This window comes from Pleurodeles waltl, chromosome 8 (genome assembly GCF_031143425.1).
Source record: "Pleurodeles waltl isolate 20211129_DDA chromosome 8, aPleWal1.hap1.20221129, whole genome shotgun sequence".
Taxonomy (NCBI): domain Eukaryota; kingdom Metazoa; phylum Chordata; class Amphibia; order Caudata; family Salamandridae; genus Pleurodeles; species Pleurodeles waltl.
In genome coordinates this window covers 1326784838-1326804770 of record NC_090447.1, presented here as the reverse complement: position 1 = coordinate 1326804770, position 19933 = coordinate 1326784838, and the positions used below count along the sequence as shown (strand labels likewise).

Genomic DNA, 19933 nt, shown 5'->3' with positions numbered 1-19933 from the left:
GGGAAGGGCTGAGTGAAGAATAGGCTTCTCAATTTAGGAATAGTAGGATGGTGCTATAATCTGTACTCTCTTAAACAACTCTTAGATAACAAGTAATTCTCTTACTACAGGTGAAAGAGATGGGGCCCAGCCCAGCCTCCTCCGGTCTCTGACGGGCTAAGGACGGGCCCCCGGCTGTGACAGCGCCGTCGCGGGTAGCGCTGTCACAGCCGGGAGGCCGGGAGGAGAGTCACGCAACAGGGCAGGAGCCCTTTAAATTATCTTCGCGCTCCTGCCGTCGCGGGTAGCGCTGTCACAGCCGGGAGGCCGGGAGGAGAGTCACGCAACAGGGCAGGAGCCCTTTAAATTATCTTCGCGCTCCCGCCGTCGCGGGTAGCGCTGTCACAGCCGGGAGGCCGGGAGGAGAGTCACGCAACAGGGCAGGAGCCCTTTAAATTATCTTCGCGCTCCCGCCGTCGCGGGTAGCGCTGTCACAGCCGGGAGGCCGGGAGGAGAGTCACGCAACAGGGCAGGAGCCCTTTAAATTATCTTCGCGCTCCCGCCGTCGCGGGTAGCGCTGTCACAGCCGGGAGGCCGGGAGGAGAGTCACGCAACAGGGCAGGAGCCCTTATATATATATATATATATATATATATATATATATATATATATGTCTCTCCACACATCTTGTTTCTCCGTGCTTATGCCGGAAAACAGTCCCGACCACCAACTTCTCTTTTTAAGTAGCGTTTTTTTATTGGTAACTGTGACAGCTCGTTTAAATTCCCTACGCATTTCTAAGAAACAGTCTCCTTGATCACAGGTAACTTTTACAACAGACACCATTTGTAAACAAGCCATTGTTGTGTTAGTTACATAAAAAATGAACTAAACCACAAAACCACCTTTTTATGAATGCACTGGCAGCCATCTTTTAGTGGCTACCATTCTTTTACTGTCTTACAAATCTCTCCTTTTCAATTTTATGTACAGAATATTTCATCATACTTATACTTCTTTAACCTCTTTTTCATTCTTCTGTTTATCACTATCATGCCTCAGTAAGATATTAATAATAAACTTAGAAAAGGATACAATAGCTCTTTTGCCGTAAGGGACAATGACCCTTAATCCATATCACCAGTTGACATCAGCTTCATCACCATCCGTTGAAATTCTAAAAATAAGTGAAAACAGACTTTAAAATCTTCTAATAAAATGACACCAATTTTATGTTCCTGCAGAGGCCGCAAAATAATTGTTCAATCACTTACAGCACCATCCAACTAATTTTTTAATCAACCCAAATGTACTGCCAATTCTTCAAGGTTCAGTCCTATTGTATGTAAAGTATTATAGCCTATAATCATTCTTGACTCCATTCTTCTTAATTCAAGCTATCGCCATTCCTCCTGCCCCTCCCCCCCTCCCTCCCCATTTTCTCTTTGGGGGACTCCTGTTTAACACCATGAACTGAAATAAATCCATCTCCTTCTCATGGTGGACTTCGAAACGTCTTGCTACCGAGTAAGTGCTCTCCTATTGTACTATTGCTCTCATGTGTTCCAGAACTCTTTTTTCACATATATATAGTACTTCCTATATAATAATTATTACACATCTGAGAGCATGGACACTATACTCTGAGTTGCAGGTCAGGTGTTTCTTAATAACAAATGGTTTTGGCACTGCTGGAAATACAACTTTCTTACAGTTGTTGCTATTTCTACATGCCTTACGTCCCCTGCAAGTGTAGAACCCTTCTATCATTAGACCTTTCTCTTGTTTGGGTACTAAACTCTGACTTATCGAGCCTTTGAAGAATGGGTTCTTCCTGAAGGTAATTTGTGGGTAATCTTCTAGAATCCTTTCAAATGTCTCATCTGATCTCAGTATTGATCACAATTTCCGTAAAATCTTCCTCGCCTCACCTGACTGACAATGGTAAGTGGTGATAAACCCCACTGATTCAGCCTGTTCTTTTGGTTTTTCTCTCACTACTAGTAAATCATCTCGTTGTACTCTTTTCACCTACTCCAGGGCTTTCTTAATGATCATCTCAGAGTATTCTCTCTCTTTAAATCTTATCTGCATTGTCTCCACCTCCAATCTAAAGGCCTCATCAGAAACTACAATTGCGTCTGGCTCTTGAAAACTCCCCATAGGGCATGCTACTAATAAGGCCAACTGGATGGCAACTTTTCACATGCACCAAACTTTTCTCTGCTGTTTCCTTTGACCTCCCAGATGATACAGATGATATCCCTGGTGTCTAGCGGTGTTTCTTGTTGTGCAACACATGGTTACCACTTGTGGAAGCAGACCATAGGGCTGGTGAACTAAGGTGACCTAAGCCCCATTTTCAACGCAAGTTTTTACTCATTGATGATATCCGTTCGGGATTCGGACTAACCCATGGTGTATATTTATATTCCCTTGAGCCTATATATCAAGATCCCTGCTCCCATTGCCTTTGGGAATTCAAATAGCCCCAGGGTATTTCCTCATTTAGGTTAGCCCATTGATGTTGATGGGAAGATCTTTCAGATTCAGAAAGACATCACAGAGCCAAAGCTCTCTAGCTCTGCTCCACAAGCCTCAGTAGAGCACAGCAATAATCTGGCTCTCTTCTTTCAGAAGATGATATTGGACTTCTCCCACTCTTTCTCTGACAGCTTAAACTTTGAGGATTCCCCTGGTAGCATCCCACTAAAATCAGAAAGGATTCTTATGGTCTTTCCTGACCTCACAGTGAGCCTTCTCACAAATCTCCTTAATGCAGTAAAGTCAGGCTCTCCTCTTGACCTGGCCCCCTTCACATTCTCAGACAAGGGTCTGACAGTATTGCTTCCACCTTTATGGATGTGTTCAATCTCTCCCTTTCCAGTGGCCATCTTCGCTGCAGTGGGAGCCTACAGTGGTCAAACCACTTTAAAAAAAAAAAAAAAAAAAAAAAGCCCAGTCTTGATTCTGCCTGTCTGAGTAACTACAGGCGAATTTCCTTGTTACCAGGAGCCCCAGAGCTCTTAGAAAAACATATCAGCAATCACCTTTCTACCTTCCTTGAGTCCAACGAAATCCTCCATCCCACTCAGATGGGGTTCAGGCCACAGCACAGGAATAGCTCTGCTGGCAGTGGTCGAGGAAGTAAGTCGCTATTTGGACCAAGGAGGATTGGCAGCCATCTTTCTTTGAGACCTCAGTGCGACCTTCAATATGGTAAATCACACCACTCTCATCCATCGTATATCAAAAGTGGGTTTTAATGGACGTGCTTTGAAATGGCTTTCTTCCTTTTTGGAGAATAGAACATTCCAAATCTTGGATCAGTCATGTTACTCTGACATCCTCCCTTTTAACTGTAGGGTGCCTCTGGGATCCTCCCTGAGCCCCACCTTTTCAATCTGTACATGCTCTCCCTAGGTGAAATTGTGAGCTCTTATGAGTTGGCAGTGGTTTCATACGCTGATAACACTCAACTGATGATTACAGTTCCTCCAACGTCAGCTCCAGTCATCTCATTCTGGCCCCATGTCTCCAGGAAGTAAACAGATGGATGGCTAACTGTAAACTGAAGCTCAATTAAGACAATACTGATGTCATGATATTGGGCAATAATTTAATCAGAAATGTCTCTTCCCCACTCTCAAATTGTCTGGAAAGGCTACCAAACCCTAAATGCACGATAGAGTCTCAGCATGTGGCTGGAATCCAGCCTCACATTAGATCACCAGGCCAAGCAGCTTGTCGCTCACTGCTTTGGTGTCCTCAGACTGTTAAAAAAGGTACTTAATCTCCTTCTTTGTCAGCCAGAAGATAAATCCTCCAGGCCCTCATTCTGTCACGCATTAATGTGGGAATGTCCTTTACCTTGGCACATACTCAATATGTGATCAAGAAGCTACAGGTTACTCAGAATGCTGCTGCTCAATTCCTCATGAATCAAATCTTTAAAGGTACTAATCAGCAAAAAAGGCCTGAAAGATCTATACTGGCTTATTGTGAAACGGTGAGTGCAATTTAAGGCCCTATGCATTTAGCACAGATCACTTCACAAGAGAGGCCCCATTTTGCTAAGTTCATTAGCCCCACTCCCCACCCCATACATTCCAGTGAAGTTGCTCAGATCCTCTTCAGCTTATTTGCTCCAGGTTCCCAAGACTAAAAAATCTTTTTGGGGATGCCATTCACTCTCATCTGGCCACCAAACTCTGAAATACCCTCCCACTTGACTTGTGCCAGCTGAATAACACATTTTATTTTTAGTAAGGCCCTGGAAACCTGGTTTTTCAGCAACTAATTTCCTCCTGAGCAGAGTTCTAGCTCCAATTATGACTTTTCTAACACCTATGAGTAGCCTTGTGCTCTACAAGATTCCTAGAAGAAGTCTGTACACCAATCTCTGTTCAAGGAGGGTAAGTGGTAGAATCATATCATTTTAATTTTTTTTTCAGTTTCTCGATGACATGCCATTCTAAGTCACTGTGTCCCTTCTCAGTGAAGTGTCTTGTCAGTTTTGTGGTGTCCTTTTTACACCTTATGGTGGCCTGGTGTTCCACTATTCTTGATTGGATCCATCTTGATGTCAACCCTATGTACAAGAGATTGGAAGGGCACCTTATAATGTACACTGCAATCTTGGAATGACAGTTGGACAGGTCTTTCAGTCTCCACAGGATTTTGAGCCCTAAGTCTACCTCTTTCAATCTCTTGGAGAAAGGGCATTTACTACAACTACTGCAAAGAGAGTGCCCTCCTGGTGGTGGTATGCCCCAGAGTGTTGGATGCCTGTTGTCTGTTAGAGGTTTCCTTGGGCAAGTATGTACCAGTATATCTTCCATATTGGTGGCTGTTGTGAAGTAGTACATTGACTTGTTAAAATCAAGGCCCCCCCAACACCAGAATACCCCCGTTTTTATTGATGATTCACTGCAACTAGTTAAGAGACTTCAAAGTTGTAATAGATCCATCTGTTCCGCGTTGTTCGTTCGAAATTGGAAAGCAATTGCTCCTTATTGTTATTTAGAGCTCTCTTGTTGGCTTTCTTGATAGGATGAAGGGATACTTCTTTTCTGTCAGTTTGTCAGTGAGTCTTTTTGCATGTGCCTTGCAGTCCTTTGTGTTAAAACAGTTGTGTCTAAGCTGCAGGAACTGACCCACATGGAGGTTTTCACGTAGAGATGGGGGTGAAAATGCTTTAAACAGAGCAGGTTGTTTATCTCTTTCTCCTTATAGTAGACTTCAGAAAACCCTCATCAGCAGTTTCTAGGTCTAAAAAGGCCAGTTTTGATCCCCTTATGGTGATGGTAAATATAACAAAGGGATTTAATGTGTTTAGCCATTGTGAGAAGGACAAAGCATCTTCCTTACTTTATTTCCAGATAATCAGCACGTCATCTTTGTAGCTCTTCCACAATTTAATGTTATCCCTACACACGTTGGAAGGGTGAAACACATTGTAGGAAAGTGCCACCGTTGGCATGGTTACCCCCCCCCACCTCACACACACACACACACACACTTTTTGCCTAGTGTTGATGCCAACTTTCATTGAAAGTGGCTGGGACCCTGCTAACCAGGCCCCAGCCCCGTGTTCTTTCCCTAAAACTGTACCTGTGTTCCACAATTGGCACAACCCTGGGAAACACTTAAGTCCCTTGTAAAAGGTACCCATGGTACCAAGGACCCTGTGGCCAGCGAAGGTCTCTAAGGGCTGTAGCATGTATTGTGCCACCCCAGTGGACCCCCCACCAAGCACATTCACACTGCCATGCAGCTTGTGTGTGCTGGTGGGGAGAAAAAAACAAAGTCGACATGGCACCCCTCTCACAGTGCTATGCCCACACATCACTGCCTATGTCATAGGTACGTCACCCCTCTAGCAGGCTTTACAACCCTAAAGCAGGGTGCACTATACCACAGGTGAGGGCATAGCTGCATGAGCAATATGGCCCTACAGTGTCTAAGTCCATTCTTAGACATTGTAATTGCAGTATAGCCATATTGAGTATATGATCTGGCAGTTTGTCATTACGAACTCCACAGCCCCATAATAGCTTCACTGAATACTGGGAAGTTTGGTATCAACCTTCTCAGCACAATAAACCTACACTGATGCCAGTTTGGGATTTATTGAAAAATGCACAGCAAGGGCATCTTAGAGGTGCCCCTCTGTATGTTAGCCAAACTGCTAGTGTAGGACTGACAGTCTGAGCCAGCCTGCCACTTTCAGACAAGTTTCTGACCACAGGGGGTGAGTGCCTTTGTGCACTCTATGGTCCGAAACAAAGCCTGTCTTGGATGGAGATGCTTCACACCTCCCCCACCTACAGGACCTGTACCACCTGACGGTGAGCCTCAAAGGCTCAAGCCTCAGATTACAGTGCCCCAGGGCGCTCCAGCTAGTGGAGATGCCCCTCCCCCCCAAACAAAGCCCCACTTTTGGCGGCAAGTCTGGCGGGAAAATTAGGGACAGCAGGGAGGGGTGACCACGCCAGCCAGGACCACCCCTAAGGTGTCCAGAGCTGAGGTGACCCCCTCCCTGCAGAATCCTCCATCTTGGTTTGGAGGACAGGGACCAATAGGGACAGGAATGTGCCCCCTCCCCAAAGGGAGAGAGCATGAGGCTGGTGTACCCACCCTCCGGGACAGTAGCCATTGGCTACGTCCCTCTGACCCCTTAAACATCCTAAATCTAGGATTGAAGGGACTCCCTGAACCCAGCTCACCAGATTCCTGGTGACCTACAAGAAGAAGAAGGACTGCTAATCTGAAATCCCCAGCAGAGAAGAAGGAAGACGACAACTGCTTTGGCCCCAGCCCTACCAGCCTTTCTCCTGCTTCAAAGAACCTGCAAAAGACCAGCGACCCGTCCAGCGGGACCAGCAGCCTCTGCCCAACTCCAGAGGACTGCCCTGCACCCAAAAGGACCCAGAACGCCAGAGGCCAACTGCTCTGAGATAAACCTACAACCAAGGACTCCCACCTCACTCTGGATGCGCGAGTCCTGACCCTTGTGCACCCTCCACTCATGGCCCGTGTCAAGGTGGTCCACCCAGCAAGAGAGGGTCCACAGGCAATTGCGAGCAAGTGCCCACCCTGGGTTGACCTCTCCACCCTCCACGACGACGCCTGCAGAGGGAATCCCGAGGACCCCACTGACCGCAAAGCTCCAGACGAAGATAACTGCCGCCTAAGGTCACACTGCACCCTCAGCCCCCGGTCTTGGAGAACCCGACACCCGGTGCACCTACGTTTAGCAGACGGCCCCTCCCCCCGTCCGACCAGCAGTGTGCCCGAGACATCCCTCCTTCCCTTCCCCCCCAGACCTCGTCTGCAGCCTCTGAGTGACCTCCAAGGTCTTCTCTTAGACCGGTATTGGAAGCCCAATGTTCTGTTAGCACCCTGCACCCGTCCACCTCTGTGCCGCTGAGGGTGTGTGTTTGGTGCCTACTTGTGGCCCCTCCAGTGCTCTTCTAATCCCCCCTGGTCTGCCCTCCGAGTCACGGGTACTTACCTGCAGGCAGACCAGATTCCCGAGTACCCCCTGCCTCCATAGGAGCCCACGTTAAAATTGCTCATTTTTCACCTCTGCACCTGGCCGGCCCTGTGTTGCTAGTGGTGGGTGTTTGGGGTTAACTTGAACCCCATTTGGTGGACTTCCTACAACCCGGAGACTGAAACTGTAAGTGTTGTACTTACCTGTAAACCAATCTAACCCCCCCCCCCCCCAGGAATTGCACTGTGTCCATTTTTAAAACAGACTATTGCCAATAATTTGAGATCTGTATTACTTACCTATTTCAAACCAAGTCATGTTGATACCTGTGTAAAATATGAAACATTTAAGGTACTAACCTGCAACTTGAATCTTGTGGTTCTAAAAATAAATTAAGAACATATATTTTTGATATATAAACACTATTGGTCTGGAGTTCAGTCATTGATTGTGTGCTGCTTCTATTGTCTGTGTGTGTACAACAAATGCTTTGCACTACCCTCTGATAAGCCTAACTGCTCGACCACCCTACCACAAAAGAGAGCATCAGTATTATCTACTTTAGCCTCTGTCAAGCCTCTGGGAAACCCCTGGACTCTGTGCACACTATATTTCACTTTGATATAGTATATACAGAGCCAGCTTCCTGTACACACACTCATACTTAAAGGAGTGTACATACAGACATGCCAAGCTGGGAGGGAATGTGCCATGTCCCATGTACTTGCAGGAAGAATTCAGAACTCTCCTTCGTACTCAAAATATTTTCGAGTTAGATGTGCCCGGTCAAGTATCACCTCAAGGGTGGCGTCCTGTGGAATATTGGTATACAGTGAGTCAGCTTCTAGGCTAATGAGTATCTCTCTGTCCTGGTCCAAAGGTATGTCCTTAATGAGGCTCAGCACATCCTTTGTGTTCTTCAGAAAAGTGGGCATCTCTTTCACCAAAACACGTCACAGAACTGTGAAAGGGATTAGACTACAGACCCTGTCCCGACACAGTAGGTCTCTAGGGAATGGGGAATTTGTGTTAGTGCTCCTTTGGAAGTATGCTAAAGTGTGGTACTTTTGGTTCCTTCTGAATCAGGAACTCGGGTTCATGTCGGGTAATCCACCCGTTGCCAGTTCCATTTGTTACCAGGAGAGGTATCCCTTCCTGTATTTCAGAAGTCGGGTTGCTTGAGAGTCAATTATAGTTGCTGGGGTCTTTAAGGATTGTAAGGCATTCTGCCTGATGCATAGTCCTCAGGAGGATCACAGTTGCTCCACCCTTATCGCCTGATTTAATCACTATTGATTCACCACCAGTAAGTTTTTTTTTAAGCAACCCTTTCTTCCTTCAAGGTGTTACAAATGTGCTCATGGTGGTCACTATTTATGGAATCAGTACCTCTATTCACTGCCTTTTCAAAAGCAGCACTTCTGGTGGCATACCAGAGGTGGGGGAGTTTTGTGTTTTGTTTTCACTGCTGAATAAAAGGGGATATTTCCCCTTTGTAGAGGTGTAGTGACAGTCATTCTTGAAAGTGGTTCTTCTAAGAACAACATAATAGCTATTGTAGTTGATATTGTATCGTAAGAGGGTACTATGGACCCCTTGCTGCACTCACCCTGAAAAGACTCTGCCTGTATCTTGGGCCCATGGCATTGAAGGAATGTTGTTGACTGGAGTGTTTTAGCTTTTGCAGTGTGTTGTAGCTGAAAAGGACTTTCCAAACCCAATTCAGTCAGGGAGATTATTTCACTTTCCTGAAATGGTTGTCCTTTTGCTTGGACAGAAGGGACCGTTCAGGTAGGCAAAGCATCTGTTGGTAGATTTTGGACTCTCAATGCCAGGCCAGCCCAGTTGCTTCCAGGAAAAGTTACAGTTCACTCCTTGAGGGGGAGGTGTCAGCAGCTGTAATACTATTCTTAGAAGTTCACCCTCCTGTATATTTGTACCGTAACGAAATGGCAAACTAGCCATATCTTTGTCAAATATGACTGCCTGCATATTCTATCAAGAAGTGACAATGCAGTAGTACACATGGTGCATCAATAGCTGTTTCAGTAATGGAGCCTTTTCCCACCATGCCTTCTGATCTTTCACACCTTGCTACTCCCAATCAATAATATGAATCTATGGAAGGTCCCATGCTGGGGATGCAAAGTTATTCCCCTGTGACTACATTTCCCTTGTGTTGGTATGCTTCATGATTTACAAGCAATTCTCTCTCCTGCCCTTTATTCACTGTTCTTTCTATGCTTCTTTTGCCCTTCTGCCACAAAAAAGAGTTGTGGTTTTCATAGCACATCCACCTTATTGCGAGAAAATATAATCTATAAAGATGATGTGGATACGCTACTCGTAGTACTGTATACATTGCACAGCATATTTATACTCTGATTATTTTAAATGTACCCAAGTTTTCCCAGCACGACAGTGGGGAATGTGTCAGACATTGGAATCTAAGAAGCAACCATACACTGGTGAGGTTAAGTTACAGATAAGTGACCTTTCATTTTCTTAGTAACCTTTTCTGCTGAAGGCCAACTGGGGCCAAAAAGGGTATAGCACAATGTTAGAAACAATAAGAAATACTCTTTATTATAGTATTGGAACTTTCATAGCTTCACATGCTTGAATCATTCCCCGTCGTTGAGATGGGAATCCCTGGTACCGCCATAAAGTAGTGTTAAAACAGGCCTAAACCCAAAGGCCTCAGGCCCCTTAGTTTAGTCTTCTCTCAGAGTAATTTTGAGAAAGGACTAAATTTGAGAGGTCACCATTCAGGCAACATCACCCTTTAGAACCTTCCTGAGAGAAGCTCCAGTCCCTCAGATTTTCTACTGCACATCGTGCTAGGGAAGTCTCCACTGAGCTCTGCTCAGCTTTTCTGTGTTTTCTGGATATTCAGAAGATTTGCCTAATTTAATCTGGGTTCTAAAGGTTTTTTTGCCTTTAGTTCTTAACTGTACACCTTCTCAGAAGACTGTCACCATGTCTGAGAAGGAAAAGAAGAGTCTATTCAGACCCTGTAAAACCTGTGGTAAAAAGAGGTTACATTCTGAGGATCCACACCAGAATTGCATCTACTGCCTCTACCCGGAGCACTCCACAAAGGAGTGTAAGGTATGTCATACCTTTTCCTCCAAAACTCTGAAACACAGGGAAGACAGGCTGTTAATTTGTCTGCAGAAACTTACAACTAGAGAATACCTGGTTCTGATTGTGATAGTGAAGACTCCTCTTTCTCTTTTAGAAGATCCCAAAAAAGAGAGAGATATCCTCAGAAATTATCTTCTTCATTACAGCCAAGAAAGGCCTACAAAAAGACCACTTCAAGGTCTTACAAAGACTGCAGCCCTTCTTCATCTCCTCATACCATCTATCATTCATCTAAGGACAAAAAAGAGCGCACTAGCAGTACAGAAAGGGCTAAAAAAAAAAACCTCAGCTGACCCTTAAGGTGTCACAGGTATTCAAGAAGCCTTCCTCAGCGCCATCGACGAGGACCCCACCGTCTACGTCAGCTTTATCTTCAACAGCACTGACAGTGTTTTCCCCACCTTCGATGAAAGCTTCATCGGCGGCGGCACTGAGGAGGTCTTCCCCACCACCGATGGCGGTGAGATCTGTCCACTGGCAACGAGGGCATCGTCGATGACATCATCGTCAACAAAAACTTACACATCACCATCGTTGTCGAAGCTGATGATGACCATTGCTTCTAGATCAGCTTCTTTTTTGACAGTGGCAGTTGCCTCAACTACTAAGCCATCGATGCTAAAGATCTCTTCTTTGTTGCAGACGACAGCCACTCAACTGACGAAGAGTACACCTGCTATATTATCGACGTCCTCATCGACGGCACCATCGAGGACCCCGTTGACAAGTGAAAAAAGGAAAGAAAAAAAAACAAATGGTGAAGTTAACCTCGGAGTATACGTCCCCAAGCAAGATAACTCCATTTACACCAGCCCACCTGTTGGTGGGAGATGATGATTCCGATGATGAGGAACCCTATGAACAGCGCATAGTCCTTCTCAACTTAATGTAAGATATCAGCATGATGAGGAAGAATACTACAATGATTATGATCCAAAATGTTTCACAGCTCATATGCCATGCTTCCTAATTTCAGACTTAGAAGCTATGTTAGCAAATTATAGTAAAAGATTCTCACCCACTGGTGAAACAGCACCTCAGTCAACTACGCCTGCAAGATCTCCAACGCCTCAAGTGACCACCCCACTCCAAAGGCCTACATTCTTATTTAGCGCCATAGCGTAGTTTAGGCGCTCATATAATTCACCCTCTTTGTGTTCCTCCACAATCATTAAACAATTTTTAAAGGGCCTATTCAGAGTCTTCCCACCTTTCAGACCTTCTCAACATAGTCCTTGTGAGCACATGAAACAATCATTTTAGCAGATCCACAGATCTACTTTAAAATGTCTTTCATTGAAGGTAGTTCTTGTAGTAGCCAGACTGGTCAGGGAGATCCTTGCACTGACTATCCAAGAACCCTTCTTACAAATTAAGAGAAGATAAAATACTTTTACGCACAAACCCACGATTCACACCCAAAGTTCCCCCAGACTTTCATATCAACGAACTGCTTATCCTAAAGTAATTCTTCCCAAATCCTACAATGCCAGCGAAGAGGGCTCTTTATTCGTTAGATGTGAAAAGGTGTATAAAGTTCTACCTGGATAGAACCAAATCCTTTTGCAAGACTAGTCAATTGTTTGTAGGTAGGTTACAGTGCTCCTGAAAGGGACAACCTCTTTCCAAGCAAAGCATTGGAAGAAGGATTTCAGCCGCTATTCTGTTATGCCATCAAGCAGCAGGCAAACCATTACAAACTTCTGTTTGATCTCACTCTACCAGAGTTGTATCAGTGTCCGTTGCACTGTTGGCAGGGGTACTTCTCCAGGATATTTGCAGAACAGCAACCAGGAAGAACTGCCACAAAGTCACACGAAATTACTGCTTTGATGCAGCTCCTCAAGGGGAAGTAGCTGTGGGTCAGGCGGTCCTAAGACATCTTTTCCAGTAAATGTGAGCTAGCCCTACCATCCCACCATCCTAAGGTCAGTTCTGCACATTGTTTATTTTAAATGTATCAAAGAAGAAAAGTTGATATACGTTATGGTTTCTTATAACAAGTTTAAGCTGTTGAATTTTGGGTTGTCTTATTTATGTATATTTGCTCAAACATCTTGTTGATATTCTGTTGAAGCACTCCTAATTTATACTACAGTGTGCATCACTGCTACTTCCTACTCTGATTCCAGAATTTGAATCTATGAAATTTCCAATACTGGAGTAAGAAAATGAGTTACTTACCTGTAACTTTAGTTCTCCAGTATTGGAATCTTTCATAGATTCACATGTGACCCACCCACCTCCCCGGAAAAGTTCACTGTTACCTCTCATTATTATTATTATTATTATGAGTAGGCACAAGTGGTCTGAAAATCTGAGGGACTAGAGCTTCTCTGTGGAGGGTTCTAAAGGGTAGCGTCACCTGATTGGTGGACTCTTAAATGTAGTCCTTTGCTCAGAATGACTGTGATAGAATACTAAACTAAGCGGCCTAGGGCCCTTGGGTTTAGGCCTATTTTAACACTACTTTATGAAGGTACCAGGGACTCCCATCTTGACAACGGTGAATGATTGAAGCATGTGAATCTATTAAAGATTCCAATACTGGAGAATTAAAGTCATAGCTAAGTAACTCATTTTCTTCTGGCAACATAGTGGTACAGCTAGTGGTTGCACATGTGGTGAAGAAAAATAATTCAGAAAATGTCTTCCACCTTGATGCATAGTCCACATTAACAATATTTTTATGAGGGGGTTATGGGCTGTCACAGGCACTTTTCTGTTCAGCTGGCAATGGCCAAGGCACTTGGCAAAACAAGTTGGGAGGAGGAGAAATGCCATAACACACAGGTGCAGGAGCCATACTAATGAAGAAATGCCATAAAAATGCACACATATGCACCAGCATAGATGTGCTAGTCTGGCAGCTCGAGGCCGGCAGGTTGATATCTAGCACATCTTCTCTTTTTGCCAGACTCTCTCCAGTTTCCAATAGCACTGATTTGTTGCGGTAGATCAAGTGGTTTAATGTGTATTCACACATTGGTAGTTGCAGGTGTGTTGTGGAATTTCGAGCAGTGCTTAATTTGTGCCAAGTCTGCCAGTGTTCAGAACTGGCACTTATTTCTGAGTGTCCACTACATGATGACACTTGTCTGTCTCCTTTTAAAAACAGCACATCAGCATTGATTTTTTAAACTTCAATAGATGTTTCATTGCGAACACAGGCAGAGTGCAAATTTTGATGGCCTCCCATCACTGGTTTTGACATTTTTTTTTAAATGTTTGCTTGCTAAGTTTTTTCCATTTTAAGTCAGGGCTTTTTCTTGTAAACTGCTTGTTCTATTCTCCTTATCTAGATATTTATAGATTCTTATTCAAAGCTGTTCTACTTCTAAATGACATACCATAGTATTATTGATCTTGAAAGTACAGATAGGAAAAAACATGTAAGATACAATGTTAATATTTTACATTTGTAAATGTATAATACATAACAGTACTCATAATACCAGGTATGAAAATTACATTTTGATTTTCTTTTCTTGCTTCTTTTCTTGTTTCATATTTTTATTCTTAAGGAACGAGGCTTCTGGTCCAGGTTACCATGAATCATTGTATTCTGCTTTGCAGTCGTTAAAAGACAAAGAGTTTTGTGGCTTCTATGAAAGCATAAAATATGCCAGGTAAGAATTAATTATGTTGTTGTTTTTTGTATACAGATATATAATTTAAATGTGGAGCTTGCAGCTCTTTGACACGAAAACTCATAGTAAACTGTAAGCAGACCGACCCAAAGCCAGGAATCTGTATTATGAGTATATGCAGAAGAAGTTCACCAACAATGTCAAGGGATGCTAGTGCTGTCTCCTGAGATTGAGGTCAGTTCATATAGCACTATTAGTGTAGTGATGTCGATGGTGTAATGAACCGTTGAGGGAGGGTTCATAACTGAGTGAAGACAAAATCTATTGGGTTTTCAAACTTGATCCTTCCTCTGTAGAACCAGAAGCATTATCTAATTGACAGTAGCAAGAATGGCTTTATGGAGAGGCTGCTTACATATAGTAAGTGAAGGATATCGGAGATCAGCTTTTGGCTACTACCTGGATTTTTTGACTCGCTTCAATTCCACATTGTTTAAATTATTACCAATTAGTCCAAACACAATCAGCATTTATACCAAACCTAGACTTTTAGCAAGCTACACAATTGTATGCAAATCTGTTTGATTGTTGCTTTTGGTATGGTGTTTGGACTGAAAAGATTCTCACATGGTGACGGACGTGAACCCCTTCTGTTAGTGCCCCAGTTGCAATGCCATCTGGATCCCTGGTACTGAGTTTTTGTTGTCATGCGCAAACAGAATGTGTATGTATCATGACATATGCCTGTCTCCTGGATTGCGCTCTTGTTGGACCAGGAGGATCGCCCAAAATGCCACCCTCATAGTGGTGAAAGGCTACTGCTTTTGCCAGGAGTTAAGTAGCATAAGCATGGTGGTGGCAACATACTATGTAGTGATCAGTAGGAGTCAAGAACTTTACCTTTGGATGTAAAGTCCTGCTGTTGTGTACTTAACTCACCCTTGGCCTACATCAAACTAGTATGTAGTGCTATGCAGTGGGTGGGTGTTGTATGCATGTGCTAAGTGTAAGTGTGTTTGTGAATACTAAACACATGGAAGATTCTGGGTTCCATTTTGGGAGACCCAGGGATGACTGGAGGACCATGTGAAGGTGGAGAAATACTCCAGCCAGATTTGTGGATTGCTGCATTACTACGAGTGGGGTGGGACACAGACACACTGGGGGAAGAAGTGCCAGGCTCTTCAGTACCCTTTAATCGGTGATCTTTGATTTAGGGAGCAGTCACTGGAAAGGGACCTGGGCATACCCCAGGAAGGAAATGGGGATGATAAAAGAATCATTAAAAGAAGGGTGGGGTAACCTCTTGATACACATATCACTGTGCCTGACTAGTCACTCTCATGGCCTGCGTTATGGGGCTATCTTATTTGGAGTCACACCTGCTGTGATAGGCTGCTTTCGAGAGGAAGGGCAAGGCAGAGAAGAGGGCACTTCAAAAGGAAGCAAACCCTCAATACAGTTTTAAAAGACTTACACGCTAAATCAAAGTTGGTGTCTGGAAATTGACTATGAACAGGGAAGCTTGAGGCCCCCAACATTAACTGCCAAGCAGCCAGTCTGGCTGTGCAAGAAGGAGAAGCACTGCAAGACTTGTGCCTGTGACCAGACTGAGGGTCGAGGCCTGCCAGTCTCTCAGCGGCATCAGGGGACCTCACCCAAGGAACATCCAAGACCACTAGGCCCTAGAGCCTGGAGCACCAGTGCCTGACTGCTTGCCAAGACCAGTGTGCCCTGTGATGAAGAAGAGATTGCTGGAGGGAGAGAAGTCCAGTGGGGATCCTGCTGAGTGGATACCTGTAGTGTGGTGTGAGGAGAAGACTGTGGTGCCAAATGGGCCATCACCTTTGTGCGGTGTGTATGCCATAGGGGCTGCCTTGAAGTTAACTATGTAAATCGGACGATCGCCTGTGTGTGGTCTGTAAGTTGGCAACTTAATTTGCCAGATGGAGCCGCGGTAAAGTCGCTGTGTCGATTTGGCCATTGTCTGTGTGCTGCTGGAGAGTCTGTGACCCCATATGCCAGATGGGACCATTGTGAAGGAGAACTTGCTACTGTACTGATCGGACCCTTGTCCGAATGCAGAGTTGAAATGGTGCCCCAGTGTGTCTGAGGGGGCCAACTGAAAAGACAATGATCATAGCCTGGTTAATGTAGTCACTGAAAGGAGATTCTGCCAGATACTTAGCTGTTGTATGATAGGAGTACTGAGGACCTTCATCTGCTGCTCCTGCAGAGCTACGAGTATTACACACAAAGCCAGCCACTGCAACCTTCGCACCGGTTAGTGAGATGTAATCCCTGCTAGTGCTGGTAAGACTGATCAATGGACTGGAAGGTACTTGGGGAAACGTCTCGGCCAGAAAGCGCGTTAGCACTGTTTGCCTTAAACTAAAGAGTTGCAGTGGGACTCCTGAAACTCGACTGCTGTTGGGGCCTCACCTGAATGTCATCGAGTGTAAATAGGGACTAACCACTACTGCTAGTGAGAGGGATGTGGAACTCCAGGGCCTGCCTATTGAACACTAGAGCCTGACCTCAGTGGGCTGTGTGTAGTTTGTGTATGCTATATTTCACTTTGTGTTTGTATATAAATTCTATTTTTGTCAGAAGACAGTATTTGACTGAACAATCATTTATTGCTGCTTTTGAACAAACTTTTTTGTTGTAAGTCTGTGTTCACCCTTTGTATCTACCTGCTTCCAATAAGGCTTGAAATGTTCGACCCACCTTACCAGTGAGAATGAATTGCTGATGGGATATTTGGCCCAGTTGCCAGGATCCACAGTAGGTTGGGCCCCACAACATCAGGAGTAAAAGGCCTCAACCCTCACAGTTGGGCCCAGTTGTTCTGCTTGCCCTGTGGCCCTTTGAAAGGGGTTCTGACATATGGCATGTATTAGAAGGTTCAACCTACCCTGTAATTATGCAAGGATGCATTTAAATTTACAGGTCAGCCTCTAATCATAACAAACATACAGATGTAAAGGCAGGACCGGGGGAAACATAGGGATCTAGCAGGCCTGTCCACCTGCCTGAAACTGCTTCTGATCTACAAGTTACATCTGCTAATTGAAAAAGACACATTAGTCCCTGTGTTCAAAAGCAGGATCAGAAAGAGACAGAAGACTCAGAAGAAATGACCAAATGTAAGTTACCTTTAAAGGACTTGCCATTCCATGTTGGCTCCCCTTCACACGTTACATTTCGTATAAAAATAAATAATTCTAGAAGAGATTTTTAACCACACATTCCCTAACTTAGAATATGTTGAGATACCAGACTGGATCAGGAAAACTTCAGCAGTACCTCTGTATGCCGATAGGTGGCGCTGATGGCTCTGTCTTGACAACGCTGCCTATATAGCCACCACCCCAGCACTCTGTCAGGTCCTCTCTTTCTGCTCTGACAGTCACAGATTCAGAGAACTACCTCTGTCACTTTTTGACCAACTTTCTCTCCACTTTTGTCAAGCCTTTTTAAAAATTTTGTTTCCAGTTTGCCATGGGCATGTTCCCTCCAAAACAAATGTGTTTTAAACCTTGCTGAGAATAACAGGCATGTCTGTGACTGATCCTCACCTTGTTTGTCTTTGGTGATTGGGGTTCAGTCACGACTCCAAATCCTTGTCAGTCAATGCACCTGAAAGCTATTCAGGAGAGGTCGCTGAAGCTCCTTGCAGTGTGATAACGCAAGACTCTGCATAGGTCCTGGCTCTCAGGGACAGCCTCGGTCCTGCTGCTCCTGCGTCCGTTCATCTTCAAAATCAAAGTCTTCATCAGGTAAGTCCAAGAAAAATAAGTAGAAATGCCCCTCGACTTTCAAGTCCCCGGAAGGAGTGCATAGCCACTCACCCCCATCTAGGCTCCCACTCTAGCACGCCACCCCCAGCACTGACTCTCTCTCTGTGCCTCCCTCAGTTCTCAGGAGCTGGAGTGACTCCTACTCAGCTTCAGCAATTTCATCCATCCTGGCCCGCATCATTGGGCAACAGATTCCCTCTGGCGTGCCTTCTGGACCCATGTAGCTGCGAGGTGTCACACCTATTTTAGTTGGTGGGCCCTTCCTCAATGCCAGTTCAACCCTCTGGATCTGTACCCTGATCCAGACCTACTCCTGTTCCGAGCCCCATCCTGGCTCTCTTGCCGTTACTGGGGCCTGGTCCCTTGACGCCACAAGACATAGGAAAACCTGTCATCGACTCTGAGACAGTGCTGTGTTGACCCCATCCGAGGTTGAGACCAGCGCTGATAGACCAGAGGCAGCCTTTTGTAACACATCCACTGCCCTTTGACCTGTTCGGTGATAATCCCACCCATGGGGCCCTTAACCCTCCAAATGACTTAGCCCAATTCTTTCCAGACAGAAAGTGGTTGTAGCAAGGTGGCAGTATTATGTGGTATGACTCGGGAGTCTCACCATGTAATACTAGCACATTACCCAGTAGTGGACCTTAGGTTCAGACCAGTAAACCTTAGCTCAGTCCTGGTAGTGTGGCAAAGAGTAGTCAGGCTACTTAAAGGAACATGTGTAAAGTATTTTACAATACCAACATGGGTGATAAGTAAATGACACAACTGTAAAGAACTCTAACATCAATTTAGAAAAGAAAGCAGATTTTTATATTAGATCAGACGCCACAACAAACTTTGTGTCGTGCATGCAACCGAAGTTGTGAATTTTAGAAGCTTTGGAAAATACTGTATATTTCTTGGAGTCAAATGATTACCATTGAAGTCGATGGGGAAAATCAAAGTGTGCACTTGTAGAGGGAGTTCCTTGGAAATCACCTGGACATAAGGTTCTGCGGGCCCCTAGACCAAGAGTCAACAGTCAGTTTCTTATTACCTTGCCTAGGGAGTCTGGGTGCGGAGGTGCTTTGGCTGTTGGTGGTGATGGAGTCTGTGGCGGTTGGCAATTTGCAACACCTGACAAATGGGTACTTGGAGGTGGATACACGCTCTACCCTTTGGATGTAGAGGTCTTTGGGGGGCCAGGACCAGGAATCAACAGCTGGAACCTCACCATCACGTCCAGAGGCTCCGGGTGCAGATGAGGCTTCTAGCTGTCAATCACTGTCGCTAGGCACGCCCAAGATGCTTTGCTGCTCCTCTTGATGTCACTCTCTTCCAGATGCAGAATCTCAGGAGAGGGGTCGCTGCCAACATTGGTCTCTATGCTGGTATCTGCCCTGGAGTTGGTGATGTCCGAGTGGCTGTGGTTTCCAGATTTACCACACACCAGGCCAGCTTCCTACAACGACAGACAAGCCTTGGTAGCAGCAAAGGTGGTCTGCAGGCACTTCGACGGCTGGAGGACGTCCGGAAGGAAGGAGGGGTTTGAAACTTGGCAGAGACCTCACTCCCACTCTTTAAATGCTGAACACAGAGTTTCTTTAGGTTCACTCACAGAGTCTGTTGGGTCGCACTTCTTCGACTTCAGCACGGCGTTTCTCCTGCAAGTTGCAGGGGACTGGTACCACCAGTCATGGGAGTCCTTCTTGACTTCTTGTTATCCAGAGGGGTCCCTCTTGCTGGGACCAAAGAGCTTTCACCACGGGCACACGTCAGTCACTCAGTTCCAATGGTGGTCTCCTTAGGCCACTTCAGTGTCCACTTCACTCTGACACTCCAGCATAGCTAATTTTCCTGCCTGTTGGGCTGGACAGGGCAGGAAGAGCTTTGTGCTCCACTGGGGGGGATGAGTAATTACAAATCAA

At 45.1% G+C, this 19933-nt stretch overlaps 1 protein-coding gene across 1 annotated transcript in view; it reads left to right on the top strand.

Moving 5' to 3' along the window:
• The window catches only part of ATM (ATM serine/threonine kinase), a 1319133-nt gene that overhangs the window by 913668 nt on the left and 385532 nt on the right, over window positions 1-19933 (top strand). The window contains exon 44 of the mRNA XM_069202321.1: window positions 14149-14253. Coding sequence (XP_069058422.1) covers window positions 14149-14253 — 105 coding nt within the window. The remainder of the gene's footprint in view (window positions 1-14148; window positions 14254-19933) is intronic.